This window comes from Calliphora vicina, chromosome 2 (assembly GCF_958450345.1).
Source record: "Calliphora vicina chromosome 2, idCalVici1.1, whole genome shotgun sequence".
NCBI lineage: Eukaryota > Metazoa > Arthropoda > Insecta > Diptera > Calliphoridae > Calliphora > Calliphora vicina.
In genome coordinates this window covers 116895779-116921650 of record NC_088781.1, presented here as the reverse complement: position 1 = coordinate 116921650, position 25872 = coordinate 116895779, and the positions used below count along the sequence as shown (strand labels likewise).

General features: G+C 29.3%; 1 protein-coding gene across 1 annotated transcript in view; it reads left to right on the top strand.

The window, feature by feature from the left end:
• Kr-h1 (Kruppel homolog 1) overlaps positions 1-20049 on the top strand; it is a 44316-nt gene extending 24267 nt beyond the window's left edge. The window contains exons 2-4 of the mRNA XM_065499677.1: positions 16967-17730; positions 17798-19404; positions 19519-20049. Of these exons, the coding sequence (XP_065355749.1) occupies positions 16984-17730; positions 17798-19404; positions 19519-19801 (2637 nt within the window). The 5' untranslated portion in view covers positions 16967-16983 and the 3' untranslated portion in view covers positions 19802-20049. The remainder of the gene's footprint in view (positions 1-16966; positions 17731-17797; positions 19405-19518) is intronic.
• The last annotated feature ends 5823 nt before the right edge of the window (positions 20050-25872 follow it).

Sequence of the window (25872 nt, the reverse complement as noted above, 5' to 3'; positions counted from 1 at the left end):
ATAAGTTATCGATAAATTTTCATTCTTAAAATTAAGTTATCGATAACTTTTCTTTAAAAACAAATTAAGTAATCGATAAATTTTCTATGTTATGTTAGTTATCGATAAATTGACTATATAAATTTTCAGTTATCGGTAAATTTTCTTTATAAAACTTATGTTTTCGATTAATTTTCTGTATATATTAACAGTTATCGATATATTTTTTTTATAAAATTTCAGTTATCGAAACATTTTTTATATAAAACGACACATTTTCTTATAAAATTTCTGTTATCGATAAAATTTCTTTAAACAATTTTCAATTATCGTTCAGTTCTATGTAAAGTTTAAGTCATCGATAAATTTTCTTTATAAAATTTAAGTTATATATAATTTTTTTTTTAACAATTTTAGTTTATCGATAATTTTTTTTATTTAACTTTAAGTTATTGATACATTTTTAGTATAAAATTAAAGTTATCGATAATTTGTTTTTTAAATTTTATGTTATCGATATATTTTCTTTATAAAATTTAAGTTATCGATACATTTTCATTCATAAAATTAAGTTATCGATAACTTTTCTTTCAAAAAATTTAAGTAATCGATAAATTTTCTATGTACAAAGTCAGTTATCGATAAATTGACTATATAAATTTTTAGTAATCGGCAAATTTTCTTTATAAAATTTATGTTTTCGATTAATTTTATGTATATATTAACAGTTATCGATACATTTTTTTTATATAATTTCAGTTATCGAAACATTTTTTAAATAAAACTTAAGTTATCGACAAATTTTTCTTATAAAATTTCTGTTATCGATAATATTTCTTTAAACAATTTTCAGTTATCGTTAAGTTCTATGTAAAATTTAAGTAATCGATAAATTTTCTTTATAAAATTGAAGTTATCGATATTTTTTTTTAATAATTTTAGTTTATCGATAAATTTTTTATTTAACTTTAAGTTATTGATAAATTTTCTTTATAAAATTTAAGTTATCGATAACTTGTTTTTTAAATTTTATGTTATCGATAAATTTTCTTTATAAAACTTATATCGATAAATTTTTAATATAAAATTTCTAAAAAAAAAAATTACAAAATTATAGTTATCGATAATTTTTCTAAATAAAATTTCAGTTATCGATAATTTCCTTTATAAAACTTATATTGATAATTAATATAATATTTTTAAAAAAATATTAAAATATTAAAAATAAAAAATTACAAAATTGTAGTTATCGATACATTTTCTTTGTAAAATTTTAGTTATCGATAAATTTTCATTATAAAATTCTAGTTATCGATGAAATTTTCTTTAAACAATTCATTTAGTATATATGTTCTTTACAAAATTTAAGATACGATTTCCCTTTAAATTTTCCCTATAAAAATGTTTTGATATTTATCAATATCTAATTGTTTAAAGTACATGAACTTTAATTAGCTGCATTTTAAATTACAGTATAAACCAAAATTTCAAGAGAGTCCGTTCATTAACCTTTAGAATATACTAAAATACCGTTCCATTTCTACTTCAACAACGATAAAAACAACATGTTTAAACAAAATTTTTAATTAATTTTGATTTTAAACTCTAATGTCCAATTATATTGAACACAAATCTTGTATACCGGAAATTTTAAACAATTTCTCTATATGCACTTTAGTACAGTTCGATTCGTAGGTATGTAGCTATTTAATGGTAAAGTACTTGACGAAAGACAATAATTTATTAAAGTATGTTCAACAGCAACTTTATTTACAAAAAAATTTCCAACATTATTGAAATAATAAAATCACCGAAAAAAAGCCCTATTCATGGTTTTTTTGTTGTAAGTTTTTGTGTTGAAAAATTAACTCAAAGAAAAAGTGCTGGTGGCAGCAGTGAGTTTTACAGTGGGGTTCATTGAACTGTTGAACGATGAAATGCCCCAAAAAGTAATAAACACATACACAGAATTGTGGCCATCCATACATGTGTAGATAGTTGAGTAAACAGAAAACATTTATTTAAGACAAGTGGAAGAGAATGGGAAGACAAGATGGATAAATGTTTAGGGAATCAAAAGAAGAGATATAATAGTTATATATTATATCATTGGAAAGGAAATTATGGCTGAAAAATCAAAAATGTATAAATAGTTTCAACTTTGAATGGCATTAAAACATTATTAAGGACTTTCACACAAAAAGGCTTAAAATATTTTAAGACTATAGTCGAGACTATAGAGAAGACTATTGCCCGTAATTTCAACAAATAGATATCTATTAGTGCTTAGTTACTTATGGAGTAAAAATATTTGGTAATTTTAACCCATAGATATTGATTTGAAATCAATGTCAAGTTACCGTTTAGATAAATTTATCTACTGGTTATTTTACACCGTAGATACCTATTTGTTGAAATTAGAGACTATAGACAAGACTATAGTCGAGACTATAGACAAGACTATAGTCGAGACTATAGACAAGAATATAGTCTCGACTATAGACAAGACTATAGTCTCGACTTTAGACAAGACTATAGTCTCGACTATAGACAAGACCATAGTCTCGACTATAGACAAGACTATAGTCTCGACTTTAGTCTCGGCTATAGACAAGACTATAGTCTCGGCTATAGACAAGACTATAGTCTCGGCTATAGACAATACTATAGTCTCCGCTATAGACAAGACTATAGTCTTGGCTATAGACAAGACTATAGTCTCGACTATAGACAAGGCTATAGTCTCGACTATAGAAAATAATATAGTCTCGACTATAGACTATATAATCTCGACTATAGACTATATAGTCTCGACTATAGACTATATAGTCTCGACTATAGACTATATAGTCTCGACTATAGACTATATAGTCGAGACTATAGACTATATAGTCTCGACTATAGACTATATAGTCTCGACTATAGACTATATAGTCTCGACTATAGATTATATAGTCTCGACTATAGACTATATAGTCTCGTCTATAGACTATATAGCCTCGACAATAGGCTATATAGTCTCGACCATAGACTATATAGTCTCGACTATAGACTATATAGTCTCTACTATAGATTATATAGTCTCTACTATAGACTATATAGTCTCGACTATAGACTATATAGTCTCGACTATAGACTATAAAGTCTCGAATATTGACTATATAGTCTCGACTATTGACTATATAGTCTCGACTATAGACTATATAGTCTCGACTATAGACTATATAGTCTCGACTATAGACTATATAGTCTCGACTATAGACTATATTGTCTCGACTATAGACTATATAGTCTCGACTATAGACTATATAGTCTCGACTATAGACTATATAGTCTCGACTATAGACTATATAGTCTCGACTATAGACTATATAGTCTCGACTATAGACTATATAGTCTCGACTATAGACTATATAGTCTCGACTATAGACTATATAGTCTCGACTATAGACTATATAGTCTCGACTATAGACTATATAGTCTCGACTATAGACTATATAGTCTCGACTATAGACTATATAGTCTCGACTATAGACTATATAGTCTCGACTATAGACTATATAGTCTCGACTATAGACTATATAGTCTCGACCATAGACTATATAGTCTCGACTATAGACTATATTGTCTCGACTATAGACTATATAGTCTCGACTATAGACTATATAGTCTCGACTATAGACTATATAGTCTCGACTATAGACTATATAGTCTCGACTATAGACTATATAGTCTCGACTATAGACTATATAGTCTCGACTATAGACTATATAGTCTCGACTATTGACTATATAGTCTCGACTATAGACTATAGTCTCGACTATAGACAATACTATAGTCTCGACTATAGACAATACTATAGTCTCGACAATAGACAAGACTATAGTCTCGACAATAGACAAGACTATAGTCTCGACTATAGACAAGACTATAGTCTCGACTATAGACAAGAATATAGCCTCCACTATAGACAAGACTATAGACAAATGCTATAAACAAGACTTTGCTATAGTCGTTGTTTATTAAATAATTTGAACATTTTTATAAAATCTGCTTTTCTGTACAGATCCATTTTCATGGGTTTGCTTTATATAGAACCTTTATTTATAAAGGTATTTAAATGGGTTTTTATTTTAAGTGGTATGTATTTTTGTCTTTGTGAGTCATTTTCCCAAAGTTTTTTTTTATTTAAAGTTAATTTTTTTTAGTATCTATTACCAATAAATTTTGACTGATAATCCTTTTTTGCTAATGAGTCATAGGCATTAATTGTTCAAATGATTCATTCTGGTTATTATTATACCTATTCTACAAAAATGTTCTTTTCACCATAAATTAGTCAATGTTATGCAATTTCGTCAAATTATTTAATAATTTTTACACAAGAAAACAAAAAAAAAAACAAAAGAATACTAAAATGTTAAACAAAAACATGTTTAAATAAAATAAAGCTATTAATGAATTTTAAATAAAATTCGGTATAGGTGAGTAGAAAGAAGAATAATAGAACAAGAAAACAAAAAAAAAGACACGAAAAATTATAAAAAAAAAAATAAAACTAGTACAAAAGTTCATTAACATGCTGTATGGAAACTGAAATAACAAACACACATACTACATAAAATCAACATAATTATCGTGTTTTGTTTAAAAACTAAAAAAAAATTTAAAACAAAATTTTGAAGGTAATAAACTAAAACGTCAAAAAATGTTAAAGAACTTCAAATAATACACCCAAAAAACACGCACGTACTCTCACATACAATTAACCAAATAATAAATAAATAAATGTTGAAGAGTATGAGATTAACATAAAAACACCAGCATAGGAGGTAATAAACTTTAAAAGGTTATTTCAGTTTGATTTGATATTTCAAGTATAAGTAGGGTCTTTCAAAAATATGTAGTTTATTTGACAAATAAAATAGTTTAATGACCATTAAAGCAACAACAACAACAAATACACTAACTATTAATAACATTACTACTCTTTCAAATAAAAACCGTTACATTGTTGGGATAGTACCATTTAATTGTTTTTGTTGTTGTTCTTGTATTTTCTTGATAAAACTGTAATCACAATAACCGGTTTCTTTACTGTTTTTTTTGTACCCAGATGCCACTGTAAACAAACAGAGAATTTATGAAACACAAACAAGAGCAATGGAGAGAGAGATCAAGAGTTTAATGGCCCCCCTATTGTACCGTTAGAGTTATTTTAAGGTTGTTTTATAGCTTTTTTTCAAGTTTCCTCTTTATTATTAATTATGAAATATTTATTAGATAATTTTGTATAAACAAATTAAATGAAACTTCCTCTTTTTAAGTTTTCAAGTGTTAAAGACTTGGGCAAACATTAATAGCCACTTTTTTTAAAGATAACTTTTATAGCCTTAAAGAAAATGTAATAATAATAACATGAAAATTTAAATTTTGTGCGAAATAGTGAAAAATATTAATTTTGTGTTCGTTATGATATTAAATTGAGTCCAAACTTATGTTTCATTATTTAAGTTCTGTTTTTCATGCATATAAAGTAATTTTAGTCATAATAAGACAATTTTATGCATATTTTTTTCAATATGGGTATAAATTATTGGGTGTATGACTTTTTTTGGCTTTTGTTTTCAAACATTTGTACAATATAAATTTATTCAAACTATTGGCCATTGTTATCTATGACCCTTTCCCATCTGTCTCGCATTATATGGTTTTTCAAAGAACTGCTCATATTTTGAGGCCAAGAACGAGCAACCCAATATCTCTATTCAAAATTGAAGCTTCTCCCAGAGAGAGAGTAATCTGCATCGATTGAAACAAATAGTAGTCGGACGGGGCAACGTCTGGACTATAAGGATGAGGCAAAACTTTCCAACCACTTCATTCTAAATAGTTTTTAACAGGTATTGCAGCATTTGGACGAGCGTTGTCATGACGGGCTTCACATACGATCTCTTGCGCTTCGTGTTATCGTAATGGATCGATTTTTCATCGCAAGCAATAATTCGATGCAAAAATTATTTTCTTTATAGCATTCAAGCATCATTTCGGACATGCAAAATCGTGTGTCAAGTGTTCTCGGCTTCAATTCATATGGTACCCAATATCCCTAATTTTGGATGAATCCTGCTGCTGGCAAATGTTTTGAAATTGCTGCTTGAGTAGCATCAAATGATTTTGCAAGCTCTTGTTGAGTTTGACAAAAATCTTCATGAAGAAATGTCTCCAATTATTGGTCTTCAAACTTTGGCTGACTTCTTTGTCTTCCATGTCAAAATCACCTTTTCTGAACCTCACAAACCATCTCTCAAACATTAAAACCGATGGAACACATTCACCATTAGCTTTTGAGAGCAATCGCAATCTCTTTTGAAAAACTTAACACTCAAATAATTATTACTGTAAACTATGAACTTCAATTCAAATCATTTAATAAATTTTGCTTAAAATAAAACAGATGACTGACTCTTTACTACCAATAGCTATTAAAAGGCTCTTTATTATCTTAAGTACCCTAAGAAATCAAGCTAAAAATAGTACTTGGTATAAAAATTTAAGTAAACACAAAAAAACTCTAATAACTCAATCCTCAAAATGTTAGAAATTGTACACTTGAACACAAAGTGCATTTTTCTTTTAATAAAAAAAAAATTAAATCTAAAAATAAATCATATTTGAAAATAATAGCCGGCATTATTTAATACAAAATTAAAAAAAAGCTTTTTTTGGAACAAATTCAAAATTGAGAGTTTTTGAAATCGTTTCCCTCAAAAACTCTCTTCTCTCTTTCTCTTAATTTCCTTAGTTAAGTACTCAAATTTGTATCTAAATTGGGTCTATTATTTTACTCACTGCGGGTTTAGTTGAAAAATATTGAGTTTTTGCTATTTCAATACAGATTCAGATTCAATAAAATGAAACAAGAATTTGTGTAAAAAATTTTACTGAAAATCACTCAATTATCTTCAAATTTTTGAGAGACTTTTGTTAAATTTCTTGCAGAAAACAAGAAATTTCCCAGTTTTTTCCGTAACTTTTACCACACACTCATATTGATTTGTTAAATAGATCCCAAATAATCAAGATATATGCAAAAATTCATGACCTCTGACCGGCAATATCTCACATAGCGAACAGATAACTTATAAGTTCAGATTCAATAAATTTCATTGCTATTTTTTATTTTGAATAAATATTGTTATTTTATAAAATTTCCCTGCTATTCTCTGGTCCTTCTTTGTCACTGCTTTACTGAAGCAGTTTTAGAATTGCTTATGAGGAAATGATTAGAAAAAATAACGGGAGTTTTGGGAAATTTTCAAATTTGAAAGCTAAAATAATAAATTTCCCCTTGTCTCTTCTACTTCCAATTGAGAGATTGTCCCCCCTCTCTTTCCTATGTCTCTCATTTTCTAACTGCAAATCCAATAGAAATTATTTCAATGGGTTCTTTGAGATTTTGCTTAAATTAATTATTTTTTTTTAATTAAAACTTTTTCTTCTTTTTACAAACATTTGGGGTCATTAATTTTTAAAACAAATCCACTAAATTTGTGATTTTATGGCAACACAAATTCATTCATCTCTCTATTTTTCTTTCTTTATTATCTCTGGAACTTTTTTTGAGTGTCATTTCTAAACAAAGATCTAATATGTTTCTAATAACAGTTCAGTGTTGCATATTTAGAAATTTTTTTATGAAAAAGGCAACTCGCTTATTAAGAAACTGCAATTTTTGTTTAGTTAAAAACAGCTAAATTGATAATACTGTCATTGACAAGTTTGTTTACATTTAGCAATTGCTCTCACTCTCCTCTCCCACACTCTTGCTACAATAACAAAGCATTAGAATTAGAAATCTTATTAATTAATTAATGTATCACACACAGAAACACAAAAATAATATTAAATTAATAAAACTAAACAAACAAATTTACTTTAAAGCTAAATTAAAACAAAAAATACTGAAAATTATTTTAAAAAATATTCATTAAAAAAAAAACAAACCTCCCTCCTCTCTTCCTTTCTACTCACTCTCCTTACACAATAAAAATTTTCACAAAAATTCTTATTAGATTTTTTTGAAATTGAGTAAATTTTCAAGGGATTTTTTTTTGATAAAGGTTAGAAAGAATTTGAAATATTGGGATCATTTTTCTATGAGTATAAAAAAATCACCATTAGAAATATCAGCTGCGTCTAAAGTGAGTGGGATTTTATTTTTTTGGAATACAAAAGGGAAATAAAATAACTTTTTGAGTTAGAATCATTAGAATTGATAACAAGAAATGTGTATTTGTTATTATTTTCGGTGGTTAGTAAAAGATTTTTGAAAAACTCACCCACCAGTCGGGTACTTACAAGCGAACATTGAACTTCTGATAAACGGAAAAGTATATAAAACGGAAAATTTTCTAACAAAAAGGGGGGGGAACAAAGAAATTTTGTATATAGAAAAAAAAAAATAATAAAAAACAATAAAGAAAATGTGTGCTATTTAAACCAAAAAAAAATAAATTCCAAAATTTGTTTCAAATAATATAATGTAATGCCTCGCTTAAAAAATAATCCGCATGATTTAATAACAAATATGAATGAAATATTGAAATCTTTTAAAAAAATGCGTATGAATAAAAAAGTTAAAATCAACAGCTCCAATAGTAGTAGTAGTAGTAGTAGTAGTAGCAATAGTAGTGCTAGCAGCACAACCAGCTCTAACAGCTCATTCTCCCCACCATTGGATCAACAAACCAAAGACTTGAAAAAGATCTTGAAATTATTAAAGAAACATGTTAAAAAACAAATTATATTTAAGAAAACCAAAATTTTAATATAGAAAAAAAAACAATGTTTTAACACTTAATAAACTCTGCAATTATTAGCAACTTTTAAGACTGAATAGCAAATTTTATGTGACTGGCATTTTTTTTTTAAATATACAACAAAACTTTTTAAACCAAAAACCAAAAAAATAATAATAAATAAGAATTAAGAATTCATAAGTTTTAAAATAAAATGTCTGAATCATCTACAACGGCTGCAAATGCTGCATCAAAACCCTGGCCCAAAGAACAAAATTGGATTAAAGATGTTTTATCGAAATCGGGCACGGAATTAGTGCAATTATCTCCCAATAAAGCGGTTAAAATCACCAAAAAATTGGCCAAACAAAATGAAAAGGGTGAGTTTGAGGTTTCCTTAAGAAAAATGAAAAAAACAATTAAAAATACGGCGTAGTATAAGCTCTAGAATTGCATTTTACTCCCCGTTAGTTTTATTCCACTGTTTTCTGGTCTTTCGCTTAAAACATTGAGAGAGCAAACAACTGTTCTTTGGAGAGCGTAATTTCTTTTGGGAGTAAATAGTCGTTTAAGAACTGTAGTTTTTCTGTAAAGCGCAGGTCGAAAAACTGGTCATTGACCGAAGTTTTTCTAGAAGGTTTTCTTTGTATGAAATCTATTTATAAAATTTAAAAATTATATTTAGAACTGAATTAACTATAGAATGGAACAGAAGGATGTATCTAAAAGAGCCAAGGCTTTGGACAGATATTGTCTTTCATCCATAAATTTGATTTCTCGAGATATTTGTTACACGATTTCCGCAAATTTAAGGGTTTAATAAATCTATATACTTACCCCCATATGCATAAACAGTTTATAAATTTATCAAAGGTTTATGAAACAGATTTTGTATGGAAATTTTGTTTTATAAACCTTTGATAAATTTATAAACTGTTTATGCATATGGGGGTTAGTCTTTCGCCTATAAATTTGTTTTCTGGGGATATTTGGACATTTTTTCTTAAAATTTGTTTGAAAAATGTTACACGATTTTTGCAATTTTTAGTTTTTAATTCTATTGTTTACTTTTTTAACCCTATGTCTATACCTGATAAATTTTTGTTATGTTAAACGTCAAAATAGTTGTCAAGATGAAAAACTATCAGTTATAGTCTCCATTTATTAGTATTATTGCTTTGTTATGACAAAATTGTTAGTAGATTTGCTCAGATAACTTTGTCTTGACAACAAACGTCATTAATTGTTATGATATGATATTTGTCAAGTATAGACAGGGTGTTATACTTTCAAATGTATAGATTATTGATATTGACTACTAAATAGTTTGTTTTAAAAAATTGGACAAATCAGCTGTAAGATCCTATTACAAACAAATCCGTTTTTTTACCCTTCACCTTCGTGAGAAGGGTATATATAAGTTTGTCATTCCGTTTGTAATTTCTACATTTTTCATTTCCGACCCTATAAAGTATATATATTCTGGATCCTTATAGATAGCGGAGTCGATTAAGCCATGTCCCTCTGTCTGTCTGTTGAAATCAATTTTCTGAAGATCCCAGATATCTTCGGGATCCAAATCTTCAATAATTCTGTCAGACATGCTTTCGAGAAGTTTGCTATTTAAAATCAGCAAAATCGTTCCATAAATAACGGAGATATGTGCAAAAAACCGGGACAACCTCGATTTTTGATCTATATCTGGATTACTAAGTCATTAATATAGACAATATGGATATCTAATGATAGATATTTCAAAGTCCATTGCAACGATGTAGATAAGGCTATAGAAGTTGGACCTAAAATGGGTCAAAATCAAACCCGAATTTTTTTTGTTATAAATTTTTTTTCCAAAAAAAAAAAATTTTTAAAAAAATTTGGAAAAAACTTTTTTTAAAAAAAATTAAAAAACAATTTTAAAAAAAAAAATTTTGAAAAACAATTAAAAAAAATTAAATTTTGTTTACCTAAAAATATTTAAAAAAAAATTTTTTAAAGTATAATTTGGTGAAGGGTATATAAGATTCGGCACAGTCGAATATAGCTCTCTTACTTGTTTTTTTTTTTTAATTTTTGGAGTCCAATAACTTTGTCTATCTTTAAAAATCAAAATTTTGCAACTTGAAAAATTATATGTATTCTTATTTTTAGTTCTAGTTCAGCTCTAGTTCAGTTCTAGTTCAGTTCTAGTTCAGTTCTAGTTCAGTTCTAGTTCAGTTCTAGTTCAGTTCTAGTTCAGTTCTAGTTCAGTTCTAGTTCAGTTCTAGTTCAGTTCTAGTTCAGTTCTAGTTCAGTTCTAGTTCAGTTCTAGTTCAAGTTCAGTTCTAGTTCAGTTCTAGTTCAGTTCTAGTTCAGTTCTAGTTCAGTTCTAGTTCAGTTCTAGTTCAGTTCTAGTTCAGTTCTAGTTCAGTTCTAGTTCAGTTCTAGTTCAGTTCTAGTTCAGTTCTAGTTCAGTTCTAGTTCAGTTCTAGTTCAGTTCTAGTTCAGTTCTAGTTCAGTTCTAGTTCAGTTCTAGTTCAGTTCTAGTTCAGTTCTAGTTCAGTTCTAGTTCAGTTCTAGTTCAGTTCTAGTTCAGTTCTAGTTCAGTTCTAGTTCAGTTCTAGTTCAGTTCTAGTTCAGTTCTAGTTCAGTTCTAGTTCAGTTCTAGTTCAGTTCTAGTTCAGTTCTAGTTCAGTTCTAGTTCAGTTCTAGTTCAGTTCTAGTTCAGTTCTAGTTCAGTTCTAGTTCAGTTCTAGTTCAGTTCTAGTTCAGTTCTAGTTCAGTTCTAGTTCAGTTCTAGTTCAGTTCTAGTTCAGTTCTAGTTCAGTTCTAGTTCAGTTCTAGTTCAGTTCTAGTTCAGTTCTAGTTCAGTTCTAGTTCAGTTCTAGTTCAGTTCTAGTTCAGTTCTAGTTCAGTTCTAGTTCAGTTCTAGTTCAGTTCTAGTTCAGTTCTAGTTCAGTTCTAGTTCAGTTCTAGTTCAGTTCTAGTTCAGTTCTAGTTCAGTTCTAGTTCAGTTCTAGTTCAGTTCTAGTTCAGTTCTAGTTCAGTTCTAGTTCAGTTCTAGTTCAGTTCTACCAATTCTACCGATTAACTGGACCTTTACCTGCACGGTTTTCCAGGCAGAGATCTAGGCCATCGATACAGCCGCGAGAAGAATCCGGGAACTGAATCTTGAAAATTCGACTATACATATCTACTTGTACAAGACTTGCATCAACCAAAACTCATAACTCCAACGTTATTAGATGGAAATGTCTTCTCAATTGTATTCATTCACTGGCACAACTAACACAACTTCACGTCGAGTTAATATGGGTACCAGGACATGAGGGCATCCAGGGAAATTAAGTACCTGATGAATGCGCAACCAACGGGTCGTTCCTAGGCATAACTCTTGTGCAAAAGGATATTCACAATCCCTTTCTGACCGTATTGAATTTGACTCTGACAGAGGATAAGACCAGGACTCTTTTGTCTGTTGGTAGTAACTCGATTAGGCTGCCTACGGGTATAATTACTGGGCACTGTATGATAGGACACATGTCGGAACGTATGGGTTACCCATTTTGTAGCTATTGTAGAAGTTTTTTAGATGAGAAGGAGGCAGAATCAGTAGAACATCTTCTATGTGACTGTCTGGCTTTACAAGAGCGTGGACTACTGCATCTTGTTTCACCAAGGGAGTGCTGAAGATGGCTGTAGCGTATACGACAAGAAATTACAACCTATCTCTGTATGGATCTTTGTGATTAAAGCAAAAATCTACAAATAGGGAATTACAATAGATCTAGGCAGGTTCAAAACATATTTAAAAATATTTTACAACCTATACTACATGTAGTAAATTGTATTGGAATATATAATAATAAATTATGTTTTAATATAAATAGAAAATAGGTCAATTCACAAGGTCTCTTATCAGTCATATTGTTATAGTGTCCTAATATATCACGACTCGGCAGCACGGCATACAGAGTAGTTTTATTTTACAACATTTTTTGCTTGAAAAATAATAAAAACCGTTGTGAAATAATAGGACATTATGACAATATGACATGATAAGAGACCTTGTGAATTGACCAAATATATTTAAATTTAAGTAAAATATTTGACAAATAGGGTAAATACTTAAAAATCTAACCACGAAACTCCCCTAAATAAATTGTTGATAACAAATCCCCTAAATTATGTGATTGATTATAATCAATTTAAACATATTTTCTTCTTTTGTTCAATATTAACAAACCAACTACTCCCCTTCTTTATATTTTTTATTGGCAAACGCCATTTTGTAAATATTTGGCTGTTAACACAGGCTAATACAAAATGCCGGCCGGTGATAACGGTGTTTCTCAAAAAGAAAAAAACAACTACAACAAACATAAATAAACCAACAAAAAATATAATCAAAACAATACAGAAAAAGCTTTTTTTTCAAAAAAACTAATGAAGCACAGATAATAAAACCATCCCACAAAACACTCATACTATATACTCACAATTACAGGACCCCCATTTTTGCTTACTCTCACTCTCTTTTGTAATAAAACTCTACTCAAACCCACTCAAATAAAACAATATTTAAAAAAAATACCCAGTTTTTTCCTGTTTTTCCGGAAAATCTAAATGTTTGAAAACAAACTACCACCTCTTACCAAAAAATAAAAAAGAAAATAATACAAACTTATACCCATCCCTTATTTCATTCATAAAACTAAAATATACTGCGTAATTTTCCGTTTTATTGTTAAACCTTTAAAAGCTTTTGCACCCCTTTTAAATTTACCAGGGAAACCCACATAAATATAGCAGGAAAAACTGCATATTTAAATATGATTCATTCACATATAGATAGATATATTTGTATATCGAGTGTGGTGTTGAAAATATTAACTTGTTTTTTTATTTTTATGGACAATATTAACGTTGCCTAGTTAGGTCGTTAATGCCGAAAGGAAAAGTTCCTGTTTTTTCCCATATTTTCAAACAAATAAAAGGGGGTGGTTTCCTGTGGTCTTGTGCACTTTGGCTGCGTGTTTATGTTTGGAGGGTGAAATTCAAGTGCATTTTCAATTTTCATTTGAAAAATTAACACTTTGCAATCTGGGTTAATAATATGTTGGTTATATTTACTCTAGAGTCTAGACATATTCATATACATATTTGACTTTGTTTCTTTTGTTAGACTTACATATGTTTTCCCAATCATGTCTGTTTTTAAGCATTAGAAGTCATAAGGTTGATAACATAGATAACCTGGCTAAAGTTTAGGGGTTGAGTATTAGCTGGGATAACTTTTGTGACATCAGGTTTCTGAAAATAAACAAAAAATCGATAAAACATTTGTTAAAATTATGAATTTTTGTTAAAGAAAAACTGGGTTGAAAAAAGTTGTACTTTTTGAAAAGAATATCAAAAGTTTGAAGATACTAGGAAGCGCCTAGGGAGGATAAAAATTAATAAAGCACTCATCCCAACCTTTGACCTTTATAAATCAATTAGGTAAATTTTAGAGCGTGTTGACCATATTTTCCCAAGCGGATTAAAACGGATAAAGAACTTTTAGTTGATATTAGGATAAAGTTTTATCTCTAACCCTTTTATCAACCTCCGCACGAGCCTCAGTAACGACCATTATAAATCAATTATGTTAATCCATTGCGTTTTGACCATTTTATCGCAAACGGATAAAAGTGGATAAACCAATTTTAGTACATATTAAACCTTTATAAGTTTATAATGCTACCGTATATCAACACTTTTAAAATATATAATAAAACATTAAAATTTATCATTTGGATAAAAACGGATAATTGTTTTTATCCATTTAAACCTTAAAATTTCTATAATAAAACCCAAAATAACCAAAAAATTACAATATCCCAAAATACGGATAAAACTGGATAAGACACATGTTTGCTTTTCCAAAGTTTTAATTACACAAAAAGTAAATTAACTTAAATTTGTTTTGGAATTTTAAAATTTTTTTCTTCGGATAAAAACGGATAAAAGAGTTTTCCTCTGGAATATTGGTTTTACATGAAAATTATGTTAAAAAACGCTAATTTAACTTCGAAATATAAAAAATTCCAATATCCCAGGATACGGATAAAACTGGATAAGAAACATGTTTACATTTTCAAGGTTTTAATTACACAAAAAGTAAATTAACTTAAATTTGTTTTGGAATTTTCGAAAATTTTCCAATTTTTTTTTCATCGGATAAAAACGGATAATGGAGTTTTCCTCTGGAATATTGGTTTTACATGAAAATTATGTTAAAAAACGCTAATTTAACTTCGAAATAAAAAAAATTCCAATATCTCAGGATACGGATAAAACTGGATAAGAGGTATATTTATATTTCCAAGGTTTTAATTACACAAACAATAAATTAACTTTAATTTATTTAAGAATTTTATAAAATTTTCAATTTTTTTTTCTTCGGATAAAAACGGATAATGGAGTTTTCCTATGGAATATTGTTTTTACATGAAAATTATATTAAAAAACGCTTTTAATATTGACAAATTTATAAACATTAAAAAAAACTGATAAATAACCCTTAAATTACAAACGGATAAGTGATATTACATAATTTCCCTGGTTTTAGGAGACAAAATTTTACATTTAACCCTTTAAAAATGGATATTCAATAATTAAACCCAAAATAACTAATTAAAAATCTTCAAAATATAAAAAATTCGAATATCCCAGGATACGGATAAAAGCGGATAAGACCAAATGTTTGTATTTCCAAAGTTTTAATTACACAAAAAGTAAATTAACTTAAATTTAGTTTGGAATTTTCGAAAATTTTCAAATTTTTTTCTGCGGATAAAAACGGATAATGAAGTTTTCCTCTGAAATATTAGTTTTACATGAAAATTTTATTAAAAAACGATATTTATATTGAAAAAATCATAAACATTAAGAAAAAACTGATAAATAACCATTAAACTACAAGCGGATAAAAACGGATAAGTGGATATTCTATAATTAAACCCAAAATAACTAATGAAAAATCTTCAAAATATAAAAAATTCGAAAATCCGAGGATACGGATAAAAACGGATATCACCAAATGTGAAATACAAATATTTGGTCTTATTAAATCTTAAGGATTGAATTACACAAAAAATAAATTCACTTGAATTATTTTATAATTTTGAAAAATTTTCAAAATTTTTTTTTCGGATAAAAACGGATAACGAAGTTTTTCTCTGAAATATTAGTTTTACATGAAAATTATATTAAAAAACGCTATTTATATTGAAAAATTCATAAACATTAAGAAAAACCAGATAAATAACCATTAAACTACAAGCGGATAAAAACGGATAAGTAATATTACTTAATTTCCATGGTTTTACAAGACGAAGTTTTACATTAAATCCTTAAAAATAGATTTTCTATAATTAATCCCAAAATAACTAACAAAAAACCTACAAAATATAAAAGTTCTAAAATCCCTGGATACGGATAAAACTGGATAATAGGCATATTTACATTTCCAAGGTTTGAATAACACAAAAAATAAATTCACTTAAATTTATTTTGGAATTTTGAAAAATTTACATTTTTTCTTCTTTGGATAAAAACGGATAATGGAGTTTTCCTCTGGAATATTGGTTTTACATGAAAATTATATAAAGAAACTCTATTCATATTGACAAATTTATAAACATTAAGAAAAAAACATATAAATAACCATTAAACTACAAGCGGATAAAATACGGATAAGAAATATCACTTAATTTCCATGGTTTTAGCTATATAAAAACGAATTTACATGAAAAACTAAGTTAGAATTATATAAAAATTTGTTTATTTTAAAGATTTTTAATAAAAGTTCGAAAAAATTAAATCGGATAACCGACCATTACCCTGAATTAATGATTTAACATGAAAATTACAAGCTCAAAATTTGAAAACAATAGATATTCCCACTAATTTGAAATCGATAAGTAAAATTGGATAAGTAATCTAGTTGGCAGTATGATAATCCATCATTTTATGGGGGTGTAGGTTCGATTCCCCCCAGACACTCTGGTCTGTTCCACTACAACGGTCTCATAGACTTAGTTAATCTGCTCAGTAAATTCAATTTACTAAAATTTAATTATAATTATAACATTTAAGAACTATCATTATAATTCTAAACAAATTATTAATTTCAAATATATATTTTTTTATATTTTTTCCAGATTCACAAAACAACACAATGGTCTATTACCAATCCACACCACTAATTATAAAATCAGAACAACCTAGTCAGGCGCAATTGTGTGCACCCCTCAGAAACAATCATGAACCACACCAGCAGCAGCAGCAGCAACATCCAATAACTAACAACAGTTATATACTTAATAATGTGAATATCACAACAATGCAACAGCAACATCACCAGCAACAATCGTTGTTACACAACATTAACTCCACAAGTATTACAGCAACAAATCATCAACAGCAACAATATTTAACAAATATTAAAACAGAATTATTACCACCGGGTATAACATTGTATGCCACCACACAACCTGCTTCCTTAACACCACCCTCAGCAACGACAACGCCAACACCAAACCCAATATCAACAACAACAACAACACCAACAAATAATGTTACCAGCAGCACACCTACTTCAACGACAACGGTACGCAAAACAAATGCCAATAAGCCCCAGTTCAAGTGTGAACAATGTGGCATGACTTTTGGCAGCAAATCGGCTCATACTTCCCACACAAAATCCCATGCTAAAAATGGTGATTTGAGTTTAATGAATGGCAGCACAAATGCAGCAGCTAATTCGCTCCAGTTACCGGTGGGTGTTGAACTGAATGAAGCTGGCGTACCGTTGGGCATACCAAAGACACCACAAATCAAGCCCAATGCAAATGCGGCCACAAATGGTGGCGATCCCTATCAGTGTAATGTCTGTCAGAAGACATTTGCTGTGCCTGCAAGACTGGTGAGTAAAAAATCTCTCTCTTTGTTCTATAATTTGAAATATAATGTTTTATCTTCTCTCTTTCCAGATTCGTCATTATCGTACCCATACTGGCGAAAGACCCTTCGAATGTGAGTTCTGTCACAAACTCTTCAGTGTCAAAGAGAATCTTCAAGTACACCGTCGCATACACACCAAAGAGCGTCCATACAAGTGTGATGTGTGTGGTCGTGCCTTTGAACACTCGGGCAAACTACATCGTCACATGCGCATACACACCGGTGAACGACCGCACAAATGTTCGGTGTGCGACAAAACCTTCATACAATCGGGCCAATTAGTGATACACATGCGCACGCATACCGGCGAAAAACCTTACAAATGTCCGGTGGAAGGTTGTGGCAAAGGTTTTACCTGTTCGAAACAATTGAAAGTGCACTCACGTACCCACACGGGAGAGAAGCCATATCATTGCGATATTTGTTTCCGTGATTTTGGCTACAATCATGTTTTGAAGTTGCATCGTGTCCAGCACTATGGCTCGAAATGCTATAAGTGCACTATATGCGATGAAACGTTTAAGAGCAAGAAGGAAATGGAGGCCCATATTAAGGGACATGCCAATGAAATGCCAGATGATGAGGAGGAGACCAATGCAAATGGCAATGGTACTGTGTCCTCGGTATCGACATCATCGGGTGCTGAAACAAATTCCGGACCAAATTCACCACAATCGCCAAGCTCAAGTGTTGGCACCACTACCACCAGCAACTCGGCGAAAACGCGCAAGCCGAGAAAAGAAAAACTGAGCAGCAGCAGCCAATCGGTGGGACCCTTAAGTCCTGGATCTCCCGGCTCGCCCATATCCTCATCTATGTCGCCCTCGTCTTCGTATGCTTCGGGCTCCAGGCTATCGGCAGCCTCTCCAACGTCCTCTGTGGCCTCACCCACTATGTCTTTGAGTTTGGAGGCTGATCATCATAGTCGTGATAGTGGTGTGGCCAGTGGCTCCATACCTTGCAATAACACCCGTCAATTGGCTGCTGTGTCTCTGGTAGACTTAAGTCATCAAGGAGGTTTCCCCATATCCGATGAGATGCCTACCGATTTAAGTGTTACCCAAAATCATCACATCAGCGAGGAACAGCATCATCATCAACAGCCGCCACTCAGCAGTCATCATCAACAAGCACCATTATCACATCTCAGCTATCATTACCAAAGTTCTTCATCGCCCCAACATCAGACGCATCATCTACAGCAACAACAGCAGTATCATTACCTAAATGCCTCTACCAGTCCATCACATAACACCGAGCTTCAACATGCTACATTAGCATCGCCTCAGCAACATCACGTACGTTACGATCAACCCACTATTAATCCAGCTCTTTTGGAGGCGGCCACCATAGCCAGTCGTCGTGAAGACGATGTCCAACAGGCCGCCATACAAATAATGCAACTGCATCATTCTCAACAGAAATCGAATAGCAATCAAATCTATAACAATTTACCCAACAATATGCATCACAAATCATTGATTAGACCTCAGCATGAAAATCATCATGCAGATGTGGTCAAATCAATGGTTATGAATAACTTGACGGAGAATTTAATGGATCATTACAAGAGAGATGAGCTGACGAGGCATGTGGGAGGTTTGGCCAAGGGTTATGCACCAGTGCCAAAGTTTGAGTAAGTATTTTAGGAAAATAAAACTTAAATTATTTGTTAGATATGTTATTGTTTCTAAACACAACTTGGTTGCTAACTTAAGACTAAATTTTTTCTTTTTATTGCTTTTTACAGGCCCTCCTTACACAACAATGAAATCATCTTACGTCAAGTTGAAGCTGCTATAGCTCCATTAAGATCATCCACCGAATCGCCCGACAGATCATCCTCACCCGAAAGTGATATGATGCTAATGGCTGATCGTGATGTCATGACATTGCCTCTAAGAAAACGCAAACTCTATATGAGTGATTGCGGCGAAACAGCCGATCATGAAAACACTAATGCTGGTGCTAAGGAACTTAATCCCAAAGTAATGAGACACAGTTCGGTAATACAATTTGCTAAAGCCTCATAGGAGGAGCTGGATAATAAAGCTACCGGAAAAAAGAAAGAAAGTAGCATTAGTAAAACGGCAAAGGATGATATCAATAAATTAAACAATGGAATAAATAGTTAATAAGGAATAAATATTAAACTATTAAAACCTAAACAAGAAGACTGCTGCATAAATGAAAAACAAAAAAAAATATAAAAAAATACACAAAATTCATATACAAACAAAACTATTGAAGCTGAGAGAAACTTAAGGTAGAAAAAAAAGAACAAGTTTTTATTTTCAAAACCTAAAAAACTACAAATAAAAACTTAATTTCTTGTAAAACCTTTTTAAAATATAGATATTTTTGTTTTCACTGTAGAAACCTTTTATTTGAGTAATTTATAATGATTTTTAATTCTTAATTAACTAGTAATTTATTTTTATAACTATTATTTTTAGTTTTATACTTTTTTTATATATGTTTTTTGGAAAAACTTTAAAATCAAATCAAAAATATTTAACTCCCCTCCTCCCCAACTAATTTTGTTAAGTTGCAAAGTAAAAAAAATTATTTTAAATAAATTTTCTTTAGTTGCTGTGTCATGTTATTACAAACAAAAAAAAAAACAATAAATTATTATTAACACAAAACAAAATTTAATTTTAATTATTTGTAAAACATTTTTATGATTTATCACTATCACTATTATTTTTTAAATATATTTTAAATAAAATACCTACCTACATACATATTTATTTTGCTATGCCAAAAGTATTATTTTCTTTATTTAATTTTGTTTATATTTTATAATGAAAGAAAAAAGAAAATCTTTAAAAAAAAATTATAATTTTTTTATGTTTAATTTTTTTAATTTGTGTGTTAAGTTGTAAGTTTTAAAACTTTATTATCTTTTATAATTTTTAAGTGCATTATTATGTAGTAATTATTATTATTATTGTTTTTTTTTCCAAAAAAAAAAAAGAAATCATCACTAAAGTTTAGTAATAAAACTGCTAGTTATATTTTACTACTTTTTAACTACTAAAATTTAAACGTAATAGTTAGTTAACCTTTAGTTAACCATTAGTTTAATCATTATCAATACTTATACAAACAACCAATCAATATATTAAAGAAACAAAATATAATATTTATATTCAAATAATTTTAAAACAAAACAAAAGTTTTTAGTTTTTTTTTTTTAATTTAAATTTTTTTATAATTTGGTAGAAATATTTACTAACAATATTACAGTAGAGGGTTAAAATTTAGCATCGTTTGTAGCGGGATTTTTTTGTAGTAATGCTGAGAATAATATTTGTACGTTTATTATTAGACTCAAAGTTTTAATTTTTATTTTGAAGTGCTCATCTTTTAAGTTCAAGAACGAATAAAGCCAATACTCTGTTCCAAAGTAAAAAGTATTCCAGAGAGAGCGTTCTAAATCGATCGAAACAAATATTAGTCGGACTGAGCACAGACTGTACTATAAAGTGTTTGAGGCAAAACTTCCCAACCACTTCATTCTAAATACTTTTTAACAGTTATTGCAACATGTGACTGAATGTTGTCGTCCAATGCTAGCTTCAATTGTGTTCGGTATAGGTTTCCCTTGATGGTGTAGCTAAATTTCAGCAGCTCATAACAGATAAAACCCTTTTAGTCCCACCATACAGAGCATTGTCTTAGCGCCATGGATATTTTGCTTTGGTGTCGATTCGGCTTGTTGGACGGGCTTCACATACGATCTCTTACGCTTCGGGTTATCGTAATGGATACATTTTCCATCGCAAGTAATGATTCGGTGTAAAAATGATTTTCTTTTATAGCGTTCAAGCATCATTTCGGACATTACTTTAGCGCCATGGATATTTGGCTTTGGCTTCACATACAATATCCTAAGCTTCGGGTTATCGTAATGGATCCATTTTTCCTCACAAGTAATGATTCGGTGCAAAAATTATTTTATTTTATAGCGTTCAAGCATCATTTCGGACATGCAAAATCTTCTTTCAAGGTCTCTCGTCTGCAATTCGTATCGTACCCAATTTTCCTGCTTTGGGATGAATCCTGCAGTTCGCAAACGTTTTGAAATTGCTGCTTGAGTAGCTCCCAATGATTTTGCAAGTTTTTTTTGAGTTTGATAACAATCTTCATGGAGTAATGTCTCCAATTCTTGGTCTTCAAACTTTTTTGAAAATCTTCCGTGTCAAAATCACCACAGCTTAAGCTTTGGTGAGCAATCGGTGTGCTTCAGTGGCACTTTTTATTTAAACTAAATAAGCAAGGGAAAACTTCCCGCATATGACGTTTTGTAGGTACAAAATTTTCGAAGCAAAAAATAACTTCGTTGTTTACGCGTGTTCAAAAAAACCGCATTTTTAAGTTATACACCCAATAGAGAATGATGAAATGGACTATGTTTCCAAAGGCTGGAAATGACTTATTTAATACTAATGGACCAACTGTTTTGTATTCCATAAATTTTCTTGTCCATAACTTGATGATATTTTAAAATTTATGCGAGATTGTCGACAGTAACTTCCAACTTATTTGTGGAACTTTTTCTCGATACACAGTCGTCTTTGGCACTAGGCATGCTATGGATACCCCAAATTTTGCCACTGTTCTCAATTCCTCCTTTCAAAGAAAAGTTTTTAGCTACCATAGTTGAATTCGTTGAATTATAACCCAGCTGGCTATGAGTAAAAATATTTGGAATTTATACTAGTAAAGGTATATATGAAAGAAAAAGAACTAAATAAAGTCTACAGTTTGATAAATAATTTCCATTTACAAAATCCACTATCCATCTGCCATATTTTTTGTTTGTCTTGAAAACATCCTCCTTTAAACTGTATGCCTCATTAATAGTGTACGAATTGTCGGTTGGGAATTCCCAAACACCAACTGCTAGAATCGATGAAAATTCAATTGATTTCAAATGTTGAGAGCCCTAGTGGTCTAGTTGGTAGTGGACTTGTCTATCAGTTGCTTAACTACAACGCAATTTATTACTCTGTTCTGTTCCTTCCAAATGCGATTTCTTTAGGTTCGAAAACAAGATATAGTCACTCGGGGCTAAATTCGGAGAACATGGCGGATGAGGGTGCAATTCGTAACCTAATTCATGTGTGTAACCTTTTGTGTACTCGATTGTGATAAAACGCGGCAGCCATCTTGCGGATAGCTTTCTCATACCCAAGTGATCATTCAAAATTGAAACCACTGAGCCATGTGAGATGCCTATGGCTTCCACAATCTCTCAGTCTTTGAATCGGCCGATCGGCCAACACTTGATCGTGCTTACTCGTGAATTTTTTTTAATTGTTTCGGCTGTAGAGACCTCAACAGTTAGTCCAGAAGGTTCGGCATCTTCCGTGATTTTAGGGTCACAATGAAATTCAGTAAACCACTTTTTTACCATTGAAATTGATGGTGGAGAGTTCCCTTAGTATTTATCAAGCTTAGCCTTGGTATGAGTGATGGTTTTTTTTCCTCAAAAAATTATGCTTAACAAGCACACGATTTCTCATCAAGTTGTTAAAATTTTGACAGTAGTCCTGTCTGTTGACTGGAGCAGTGTTGCCTTTTCAGTTAAAAGCCGGGAAATTCAAAAAGTCACAGACTTATGCTCCTGAGGCGTAATCATAATATTTGAAATATCCTATATCAAATTAATCAGTTTTAAGTTTTCTATGTTCTAAAATTAAAAAGTCTTTTTAGGAAGAGCTCATGAAATATTGTCTTCAGAATTTGGAGAAGTGATATTGACCCATATGAACTTATTTCATTTGTAGATTTATTGATCTTTGCAAACAGTGAACAAATATATTGATCTGAGTTATAAGAGTAAACTAGTTCGGTATTTTTGAGATTATTTACAATACTTTATGAGAGAAATAAATCAGAACTGTCAGTGCAAAGGTCTTCTTCATAGCAATCAATTCAAACACAATTATAAATTATAGAAACTCTACAGATTTTTCTAATCTGGAAAATAAGTATTCTTAGAAAGACTTTTTTAGGAATAAAAAAAAATAATTTTGTTAAATTTTTGTTGAAAAAGTTGTTCATAATTTTTATTGAAATTATTTAAAATACGGCTAAAATTTTAACCCAAACTGCTATCAAAACAGAACTGCTTTGAATTTTCTTTATAATTTGCAATTTTCTTGAAATAATTTTAATAACAAAAGCCAATAAAAATTTGAGGAAAAAAAACCATATTGATTTTCATTGGAATTAATTAATAAAACATAATGAAATACCATATTTTGCATATAATCAAAGTAAAAATATAGACATAAAAATATGTATTTAAAGGAAAAGCAAAAAATAAATTATTAGAAAAATTTTTTTAACATACAAAGAAAAAATTTAAATTTAAAGGAAAGATAAATAAAATACATACACGAGCATAAATTTTATATATAATAAAAAAATGAAAACTGAAAATATTTTAAAACTTTAAAACAAGAATTGGTTATATAAAAACCAAACACAATTTTTAATTCTTGCTTATGACATAAAAATTATTTTCAGTTTTCTTAAATATTCAATAAAAATTAAATAATATTAAAAACTCCTCTCTAAACAAAAATATAGTTTTATAAATCTTTTATACTAAAAAACACTTTTTTACTCAAAAGTTTATAAATCCATAACATGATTATAAATTTAAAAAAAAAAATCATTAAATCATCTCAATTCATACATACATCTATAAGTATTTACATATACACATACATATTATAAACCTCTAAACTAAATACTCTCCCAATTTAAAAACTATGGAACTGATTTCTTCACAACTAAAATTTAAATTTTCTATTGAAGAATAATGAAAAGACATCAATTAAAATAATAATAATTGCCAAACAAACAAAAAAAAACAACTGAACTAACAAAATCTGTATTATCTCCCTAAAATTATATAGATATTTAAGATTTTTTTTGGTAAAGCAAATAAAAATAGAGTTCTTTTTTTAAAAAAATAACAATAAATAACATAAAATAACAATACAATAATAATACCAACAAATAAATATAAAAATATATATATATTTGAATACAAATATTATACTTAAACAGACAACATGAAAAAGTGTTTTATTTATTAAGGAATTACAATATATAAAACAAATTTATAAGTATCAGAAATAATAAAGAAATTTTTAAATTAATTAAAAATACGCTACAATTTTATTTGAACAAAAAGTATAGGCAAATGTTACAGCCATCTAGTGGTCAGTAGTGTTATGTTAACATTACTGCTGTTAATGTTAAATTATATTAACATAGGGCTACAGACAGGAATATATGCGACATCTAGCGGTGAGTAGACTTATTTTAATGTTAAATTACATTTACTGTGTGTTACCACCTGGTTAAAAATTTGTGTTACACTTTGTAACATTGAGTGATTTCTCTATTTTAAAGTAGAGTGTAACCAGATGAATCAAAAAATTAAATAATGCTGCTAATATTACTTTTATTTCAACTGTTTTTAAAAGACAAATCAATCAGACATTAAATAAATATCAAAACATTTTAGATTATTTTTTGTATACAAAAAATATTTTTGACAATTGATAAAACAAAATTCGAAGAAGAATCCTAACATCAGTAAAATATATTGTTCGAATTACTTTTTGGAATAGTTATTAAATTCAATTGAATTCAGCATAAAACCTAAAGAAAAAACATCTAATTTTATAAAATACAAAATTGTTTAGATGATTTTTTACCTTCTTCTGGTTTCATGTAAAGGTTTATAATAAAGAGCGCAAAATAAATTTTACTATAGAAAGACAAACTATAGGAATAATTGCAAAACCAATTATATTTCAATTTTAAATTAAGGTTTGTTAGACCTTATTTTTGAATGAGTATGAATATTTCTAGAAGATGAAGTAAAGCCCTTTTATAACATTTTCTGCGTGAGGGCATGAATATCGCATCTTTTAGAATGTGAAGACCTAGCATTTTTCCCAATGGGATTACTTGCATTCGTAAACGCTAGATTACAAGTGAGACCAATAAATAGTTTTAGACAAATTTAAAGATTTTTATTTAATTTGCTGTAATTTTCTTATATTTGTGG